We start from the raw sequence: 10,482 nt of genomic DNA, 5'->3' as shown, positions 1-10,482 counted from the left end.
TAAAGGTTTAGATAGTTGAAGAAAATTGAAAAATTAAACTTATACATAATTTACATTAAATAAAAGTTAATAAAACAATAAACTTTTAACATAACACTTACCAGGAACTGACAATGAGAAGTTGACTGACCTAACACGTATTCATCACAACAGATCACGCGAAATGAAATAAATAAAAATAAAAATAAATAAAAATAAATAAAAATGACTGGCGTACGTTAACTTTACTTCAAACTCATGCATTCGGTACAAGTTGCTATTTCGCTGAGACCGTATATGACTTTACAATACAAATAATTTTAATATCAGGGACTGAGAATTAAAACTTAGGACAAAGTTTAATTTATTAATAAAATAGAATTTAATAAAATAAATAATACTGTTGTTAATAACAGTGACTAATATAAATTAGTTATAACACGAAAAAATTGTATGTAACTCTAAAATTATTTTGTGACGGTGCGTTGTAATCTTGGGTTTGGGACATTATTTGTCTATATATACTCAGTTATTATCTTATTTAAATTTTGTATGGAAAAAAAATTCAATTTAATGTTAATTAAAATATAAAAAAGTCATAGTCGCAAAAAGTTCCTATTTTTGTAGAATTATATACAATATATGAGTTATTCTCCACGTCAACCGGGCCACCTCTTTGCCCAGAACAGATTGCAACTAAAAAAATTTTTCAAGGGTGCAAAATTTACTTAAAAATATACTCTTTCAAATGCCGTGTGTTAAAAATTGTAATACATAATAGCGAAACTAATATGGCGAATTTAAGGTGTCCGTACGGACGCACATTTATAAGAGTAAGATATATTACACAGAAATATACTTAATGTCTTTATAAAAATATAATTTAATGCCTTCTAAGTAATTTCTAATAAAAATTGGACGGATTAAAGGTTAATTGTTGACTTATTCGGACTTAGCATGTGTGATAAGCGTTAAATCAAAGAGGATCAGATAGAGTGGAAGCTGGCCGAGTACCGCGATTTGCGCCATCTTGCAGTTCGGAGATGCACTACGTGCTCCTTTTTTTCTATAAAATTTCAATATTTTTGATTTCTTCATGCTAATCATAAAAAGATATTCTTCTGCAACACAAAGTGTTCTTTTCTTACATAATTAGCATGAAGAAATCAAAATTATTAAAATTTTATAGAAAAAAAATTTAATAAAACCAAAAGTATCATTAACGCTTATTACACATGCTAAGTCCGAATAAGTCAACAACCAACCTTTAATCCGTTCAATTTTTATTAGAAATTACTTACAATAGAAGACATTAAATTATATTTTTATAAAGACATTAAGTATATTTCTGTGCAATATATCTCACTCTTATAAATGTGCGTCCGTACGGACACCTTGAATTCGCCATATTGGTTTTGCCATTATGTATCACAATTTTTAGCATACGGCAGTGCTGGAATTTATTTGCAATTTTTGGCCGAAATTCTCGATTCACGCCTACTGCTCTCCTCTTACTGCTCGCGCCTTAGCAACGCGTCGCCGGACGCTCGTAACCAAGAAGCGCAGGAATGTATGTACGTATCAAAAATGTAATAACAAGCGTCCGACGACGCGTTGCTAAGGCGCGAGCAGTAAGAGGAGAGCAGTATAGGCGTGAATCAAGAAATTCGGCTGAAAGTTGCAAATAAATTCCAGCACTGGCATTCGAAAGAGTATATTTTTAAGTAAATTTTGCACCCCTGAAAAATTTTTTTAGTTGCAATCTGTTCTCGGCAGAGAAGTGGCCCGGTTGACGTGGAATGACTCATATATATATATATATATATATATATATATATATATATATATATATAATCTTAAATGTACTTTGATTAATAGAGTTGATTCTTCAAGTGTAGAAATATCTTCAATAGGGATTATATTTTGGGAAGTTTCTAAAATATAACTTAAGAAATCATTTGAGATATTGATGGACTCTTTCACAGTAGTTTGAGTATTCTGTGTGTAAATAGATGGATCAAGTAATTTTTTCGTAACTCTATTATCCAAATTCTAAAAAAATAGAAATTAATTTTTATAAAAATAGAAAATAATAGCCACAATTTTAAACAAAAGCAATTATTAAGAATTCATTATTTTAGAAATTTGTATCTATATATACTATCCCAGTTTGTGATTTCATTGCACATTGCTTCTTTACCCACATTTTTCAGAACTCGAATGCTTTGTATATTCAATTATTTCTTGCTATTTATCGATATTTCTATTTTTTTCAAATTCATCGATGATATTTTTATCCAAATTTTCTTTATAAAATCTAAGACAATATTAGTTTTATCATACCCTCAGTGGAGTCTAATAAACGTATCACTATCACTATCACTATTAGTTTTATCGTTCTGATGAGCTTCATCGACTGACACCTCCTGAGTACTTCGATTTTGATTTCGAACAATTTTGCTATAATTAACAGCATCTGCATTGAGTGGATACAAACCACAAACTCGAAATCCATTTCGCAGACATTTAGATATATCAGCACTGTCGAAAGCTTTATTTAATAATAATCGCTTCCGAAACACTCGGTGATGAGCTGAACCTCGTTTTGCGCTGGGAGTTGCAAACCCATGTAGATTTGTATAATTATAGACCTCCTTTCATATTGGAAATTGCAAACCTAAATAAAATCGTAATAATAAAAAAGGAAATACAAAACACAAAAAAACAAGATTAAAAATTAATAAAAAAATTAAAAATTAAAAATTTATGCAAAAATTAAAAATTAATAAATAAAATATATGTACTCCATTTTTTAATTCAATGTTCTAAAGATCATAAGTGAATATGTAAAATACGAAAAATGTGATAGAAAAATAAAATTTTCCAAAACTGACGTTCAGGGGCTCGGATTTTTTTAAAATTGTAATGGACTGTGAAAATTGTAAACAAATAAAAATAAATTCGTGTCCATTGATACGCAATCATGCATACAAAGTTGTTTGAGATTGCAACATAGCAGCATTAATTATTGCATGATTTGGGGGATTCAAGAGTTGTTTCGAATATTATTGCCACGCTTTGTTAGCTTGTTCGAGGTTTACTGTTGGCAAAAGGTCAAGAAAAAACTACAGTCGTAAATTAGAGTCATAAACCTATCAAGCTTTCATTGTTTTCGCGGATAAAAAACAATCAATAAAATAAACACGCAAAACGTATACAGTACACACACACACATTACACAATAATTTTTAATATATTACATTATTTTGTAGAAAATTGCATCAATTTTATTTAAATTCTACATTTAGCAGAAAATCTAACACGCTTTTTTTTAGTTTTTGTATACTTTGGCTATAATTTCAGCATTTATTATTCAACTAAAGCTTACCTAAAAGTTAAAAATTTATTTGCTCCTAACGGTTTAGTAAACAAGTCTGTTATCCGTTTATCGTTTCAACAAAACTTTATGTTAATTATTTTCTATTTTATTTGCTCATGAATGAAATGATATCTAACGTCAATATGTTTAGATCTTCTATTAATTATTCCATTCTTTACAAGTTTTATCGCGCTTTAATTATCAATTTTCAAATTCGCTTTTACTGTTTTATTTAATAATTCTTTGATTAAAGACTTGAGATATAATATTTCTTTGCAACATTCGGCGGCTGAAATGTACTCTGCCTCTGTATTCGACGTTGTCACGATAGACTGTTCCTAGCGCACCAGCTGACTGGGCTTCCGCAATAAAATATAACGTATCCCATTATGTTCTTCTGTGTATCCGGATTCCCAGCGTAATCCGAGTCGCGTTTATTTCCTTTTTCTTTACTTGAAAAACTTATTTCACAATTCCATATACCGTTTAGATACCTAAACATATGTTTTAAATCTGTTAAATTTTGATTTTTGGGATTATAGACATACCTGCTCCCGAATTCTACTATCTGTGCCAAGTCATATATCGGACGCGTTTTACTCGTCAGATATAGTAGACACTATCTATCGCCTCTCTATGTGGATAATTGACTTTTCTCGATTTTCCAGTCGCGTCTTCTCTTTTAATCAACAGTGTACTCACTGGTTTTGACTCGTTCATTTTGAATTTTTCCAGAATCTTCAGGAAATAGTATGCTTGCGTCACTTTTATTTTCTCCGGTGAATGTTCAATTTCCATTCCTAAGAACGATGTTGGACGGATTCTGTCTATTGTCAATTCAAATTCCTTTTTTAGATCCTCAATCAGCCGATTTATCTCTTGTAAATCTACTCAAAAGTATTCCGTCGTTTGCGTAGAAACCTATAATGAGCGTTCTGTCTTTCTTCACGTAGATGCACTGTTCTGTCTTCAGTTAAAATTTCTCTTCCTTAAAGAATTTCGAAAATTTTTGATTCCACTTCAGAGGAGCTTGTTTTAATCCATATAACGATTTCTGTAGTTTGCATATTTTACTTCCGCAATTAAATCCTTCCGGAGGGAACAAGTATATATTTTCATCCTAATTCTCCGTACAGGAATGCCGTCTTTATATCGTAATGTAAACAAATAAGATTAGCTCACTGCTAATCGAAACAAAATTCTTAAAGAACTACTATTCACGACTGAACTAAATGTTTCTGCATAATCAATGTTATCTTTCTGCTCGCAACCTCTTACAATCAGTCTCGCCTTATTTTTCCCATTTTTTTTATTTTAAAAATTCACCGGCTATTCAATATTTTTGTTCCATTCGCTTCTGATTGTCGACTAGTTTCAAGTTTTGTTTTTTTAAAGGATTTTTTCTCTTCTTGAATTGCTATTTCTCAGTTTTCTTTATCGGGACCCGTAATTGCTTTTTCGTACGTCAAAAACACGTAGTCATTGTATCTGTTCGGTGGTTTTCTCAGTCTCGTAAATTTTCGTAACTGTAATTCTTCTTCTTCATCCTCGTCTTTTTCTTCTCCTGCATTTTCGTACTCGTCAGAGAGCTCTTGTAAGCTCGTTTCTTCAGGATCAGATACATTTTTTCTTCTATTTCCATTTCATCAACCGAATCTTCTTTAATTTGGTTAATTTTTGTTTACTATGTTCTCTTCCTTTGTTTCTTGTTTTTCAGTACTTTTGAACTTGACGTCTCGGGAGATTCTTATTTTTCTTTATTCGGAATCCCACACAACCTGCAGCCATTTGGAGCGTAGCTGACATAAATAAATTTCTTGCTCTGATCTTCTAATTTTTTAAGCGGATCTAACAAAGGACACTCCCGCGGTGTTACTTCTGTATTTTTAAAATGCTTATATATTTTTTAATAATACTCATCCTAAGTATCACCATGGTATATGCCATTTGCTCTTAAAATAAAAAAAAAAATAAAAAAAAGAGTAAAGTGTAGGCATTTTATGTAAGCTTCGTGAGAGAGAGTCTATAATCGACGATATCTCGTTCGACTCTCAGTGTTTGTATTTTGTTTTGTCCTCGTACCGAGTTATTATTTATTTTCGCGTCTGTTAGGATCAAGAGTTCTCTCTCGGGGAAGGTATTGTCTTCCCAAACAAAAGCGACGAAATCTCCATCTCTACACCTGATTAGGTAAAATAGCACCGATTGGCCCATCCTTTCAGAGTAGGGAAGATTTTGAGGACACCGGGTATAAATGTGCCGACTTTCCGATAATTCGGGCTCTCTCTCTTAAACTCCGAGAAAACTGTCTGCGAGGCGTCTACGGGAACAATAACAGCGACCGAAGAAGCGACACACTGACGAAGGATTAAGAGACCCATATAATATAAGTTCGCAAATAAACATATTTATATCGTTGGAATTTAAAATTATCACTTTGACGATCCTGACCTATCCTGACTATTCTGAATATTAAAAAGAAGAACGCAACCGATCGCCCAAAGATCCCGGTTCTGGCGCGGAGAATCACCGCCTACAAAAGATAAAAAAAGATAAAAAATCGATATTCAAAGTGGAATTTCAGCAGCCCGTAAACAGGTGATCTAGACGATACTCACCCAAGTGATTTATACTAATTGAAAGATCGATTTGAATATCGATTTTCGATTTTTTTTCTTTCCTCTTTTTTTTCCATTTCGAGAGCGAATGGCATATACCATGGTGATACTTAAAATGAGTACTATTCAAAAATATAAGAACTTTTAAATTACAGACGTAACACCGCGGGAGTGTCCCTTGTAAGATTTTCGAATATGCTACATATCCAACAAGTTTCAAGTTGCTAAGATCAAGTTTCACTGTTTGTACAGCGTTGTAGTCAAGATTTTCGTCGGGCTTCTATTTAATAGATACGTGGCTGTATAAGCTGCTTCTTCCCACATTTTCTTTCTTAAATTGGACTTTCCTAGACTTACGGTCTGATTTTTTCTAGCAACGTACGATTCAACCGTTTAACCTTCCCCTTCAGCTGAGTCGTATATGGAACAGTGCAATCCATAATTATTCCTTTTCTTCTGCACCCCTCTTGCAAATTTCTGTTCACATATTCACACCCGTTGTCGCTTCTTATTTCTGCTATTTTTAAATTTCACTTGTTTTCAACATACTGAGTATACTGTTTTATTCTTTCTAGAACTTCGTGTTTGTTTTTTAGCAAATAGATCATCGTATAATGTGTATAATGCATTTAGCAATGTAAGTATATATTTCTTATTATCTCACGTCGGTGTTTCCACAGGGCCGCACAAATTCGCATATATCAACTCTAGCGGTTGTTTGGTTCTTGTTTTCTGTCCTTCAAACGGTTATCTGATTTGTTTTGCTTTTAGAAAAACGGTTTACACACCGTTTCGATGTTCTTCAGGTATTTTCTAGGAAGATTTATACCTTTCGAAATTTTTAAAAGATTTATTCCGTCAACGCTGAAATGACCAAGTTTGTCATGTTACTTTTCTGCCACGCCAGTTTCACGAGTAGCATATGATTCTTTCTTTACATTCAAACAGAATTTTATTTCGTAAAATCCGTTTTCTTGTTAATTGCTTTGCAGAATATCCATATTATCTTTTTTTACAACTTTATCTTCGATAAAAATTACTTTTTTTCCATTTTTAGTAATTGCACTCACCGAAAGGAGATTTGCACTCAACTCAGAAATGTACATTACGTTTTTTAAAGTGCAGGCCTCTGACTCCACAGCACCGATTCCTTCCGACGTCATTGTTTCACCTGCCTTGGCTACTCCAATCGTCGATTTTATTTTTTTGAAATTTGTCAGATATTTCTTTTCGTTCAACATGTGGGACGTCGTACCTGAATCCATAATCCACCTAATGTCGCACCGATCGTATAATTTTCTTTAGTCGTTCTTTTCTCCAAACATCCCGTCGCGTTACATTTATTGAATTTATATTCGGAGATTTTAAACGCTACGGCATTTTTATTTTCGTTTTGATCTATATTTTTTACTTCCGAAAGCGATCTTGCCGTTAAATCTTCCATTGTTTGTTCTGCCTGCAGTGTTGATTCCCATGCGGTAACGAGCAACCTATACACATCTGGCAAGATGACAAGTATTTTGGATATTAACATCGACTTTACTTCCCTGCCTAGCACCTTGAGTTTGCATGCGATATTTTTTATTATACTAATGTACGTAGCTATATCCGAACTTTTATCTATTGTGTAACTGAAAAATTCTTGCATATTTCCGTGCTCGCTATCACGTTTGTAAATCGAACATATAATTTGGTCCACATCGAAGGAGCCGTTTCACAATTTAATACTGTAATATTATGTTAATACTGTGCCGCCTGTGTCTTGAACCAGTGAGAATGTCGTTTTTTAGTTCGCCTTTCTTTTCGTTCTTTAGTTCGCTTTAGAAAATTAAATAGACAATTCTGCAAATCGCTGATTTTCAATAATTTTTCTATTCACTTTTTCTATTAAACTTTCTGTCATCACTGTTGGGCGACCGCTACGCTCTTTGTCATAAACATTTGTTCGTCCTTCTTTAAACAAACGACACCATTGCCTAACTTTATTATCACTAATAACATTTGGACTATAAACCTCACAAAGTTGTCTATTCAATTTCCTAACGGCGAACTAAAGAACGGCATTACTAACTGGTTTAAGACACAGGCGGCAGACTTTCAAGACAATGGAATTAGGAAGCTATTAAAACGATATTAAAAAGGCATGGAAGTTAATGGTAATTATATTGAAAAATAAAGTAAGCTTGTAGAATTGTTTTGACTATAATAAATTATTTATATATTAAGATCTTTATTATTTATATGTTAAGATCTTTTTTTTATTTCGAAACGGACCTTAACAAACGCGCCTCGTACAATATTTCATATTAAAGAATTCGCTGCAAAGCAATAAATAAATTTACGAATACGTTTCTACGATTAAATGTCACGATCTACACTTTGCGAACACTATACAATTCAGAATACTATTTCATTTTTAGTAACACTTATTTTGTCGGTTTTTAATATTCTAAAAGAAACAATAGTGTTTAATATTGTTTTTAAATTTTATATAAAAGAATTCATCGTCTATTAAACTTTATTGTTTAAAGTCTAATTCTGATTAGCATAATGTAGAAACAACTTTAAAAAAAATGACCTTTAAATGATCTTAAAAAGCGCCCTTCAGATAAAGTCATCTTATATCCCTTTTCAAATCAAACAACTTTTGTCTAAAACATTTTGTTGTACAATCAAAACTAAAACAGTTTTTGGAGGTAATCGATTAAAATTTGAAACTCTGTATATTATTATATTGTATTTAATTTTTAGTGTAAAAGGTTTAATATATTTATATTCAAGTATAGTTAAACTAAGTATAGTAAAGTATAGTTAACTTTAAATAATTAAAAAATATAATTAAAAATTAAAAAATTTAAATATTAATAATTAAATTTAACTAAAAAATTTACACTTATACACAGCTCGAGTTAAGATGCGAAAGCAACGATTTGTTCGTGAGTCCACAATTGGAGGAGTTTTACAGCGCATTTCATAACCTCATAGACAAAATCGCCAATATCGCTTGTCACTTACCGCCGTTGGAATCATGGGTCAAACTTAAAAGAAAACGAAGACAAGAAAGGGAAAAAAGCATGACAAATTTCGACACAGCTATAAATGACAACACCGCATTCATCTCACTACCTAGTTGGTATCTGGATAAGACTCATCAACGTTTAAGTGTGACTCTGCAAGAATCGTATCGACCTTTAAGCAACTATTTAGAAGAATTACGATTACGCTTTGGTTGTGTCATTTATAAGATAGATCGCGATGCAGTAGTTGCCTCAATGAATACCGAAACTGAACGCTCCTTTGAAGAATGTGTCGCGAAAGTCGAAGACTTCAATCAATTGGTGCGCGTGATAAATAAAATGGTATATATTCTTTAACTATATTTTATTATTCTTTAGTTATGGGGTTAGTCTTATGGTAATGTTGCAATTCTGAACACATGCATTTACGAAAACCAAGAGAGGTGTGTTTTGCCTTAAGTTACACATAATAAACGATAATTGCACATCTATAAGCTTCACGCTAAAGTGAAACCTATTATTATATATAACAAAAATTTTGTGTGTTGCTTTTGTATGTATGTATATAATAAGAGAATGTTAGACATAACTTTTAAGCTATTTATTATAAAAAAATGAGAAACATTACATATGTACTGCTCAAGCAGTAATTATCAATGATTGCCTGATATCTTCCAGGCATAGACACGGTAGTATCTCGCACCAAGTTACATGCAAGCAACAGCGAGACGCACACTGATCTCTATACATATAACACTGGATGACGTATTTAATAGGACGAATTGAAAATCGGGCAACCATCTTTAATAAAGTGAAATATGCTAAAAGATGAAGTTACATATATTGTAATATACAGGGTGTCCGATGGTTCGCGTTTCACCTGTCATAGGCAGATAGAGTGGGTTAAACCAAATAGAAAAGTCCTTTATCATTTTGCGAAATTCGCAATAATTAATGAGAAATTAATTTAAGAAGATCGACCAATTCGCGCGTCTATAAGCGCGCGGCAAGAAAAGACAGTTCAATGTTACGTGGTCACTATGCACGCAGTGAGATTGCGAGAAGAGACAATCCAATGTTTCACGATTACTAGGCACGCGACGAAATATTTAATTATGTATTGCGCTTAGCAACTGTAACATTAGGCTGTCTCTTCTTGCCGCGTGCATAGTGATCACGTAACATTGGGCTGTCTTTTCTCCCCGCGCGCTTGTAGACGCGCGAATTGGTCAATCTTTTTTATGTAATTTCTCATTAATTATTGCGAATTTCGCAAAATGGTAAAGAAATTTTCTATTCGGTTTAACCCACTCTACCTGCCCATAGGTGAAACGCGAACCCATCAGACACCCTGTATATACAATTTATATATCAATTCAAGTGAATAGCACTCCGAAGTTCGAAACTTTTTTGTTGATGTGTTAACTTCACATTCAAAAGTGTTTATTTTTTACATATTTTACAGTATCAAAATGGTTACTGGGCCTTC

The 10,482-nt window shown here is 32.5% G+C and overlaps 1 protein-coding gene across 1 annotated transcript in view; it reads left to right on the top strand.

Annotated features, from left to right (window-relative positions):
- The first annotated feature begins 770 nt into the window (after nt 1-770).
- The window catches only part of LOC145946448 (dynein axonemal heavy chain 12-like), a 185,724-nt gene continuing 176,012 nt past the window's right edge, over nt 771-10,482 (top strand). The window contains exons 1-2 of the mRNA XM_083056061.1: nt 771-812; nt 8,880-9,335. Coding sequence (XP_082912187.1) covers nt 771-812; nt 8,880-9,335 — 498 coding nt within the window. The remainder of the gene's footprint in view (nt 813-8,879; nt 9,336-10,482) is intronic.

The sequence above is a fragment of the Prenolepis imparis genome, unplaced genomic scaffold, assembly GCF_030444845.1.
Source record: "Prenolepis imparis isolate NDT839.2.m4 unplaced genomic scaffold, iyPreImpa1.0 SCAF_16, whole genome shotgun sequence".
Taxonomy (NCBI): domain Eukaryota; kingdom Metazoa; phylum Arthropoda; class Insecta; order Hymenoptera; family Formicidae; genus Prenolepis; species Prenolepis imparis.
The sequence above is the reverse complement of the archived record's forward strand: the minus strand, read 5'-3'. Positions and strand labels throughout refer to the sequence as shown.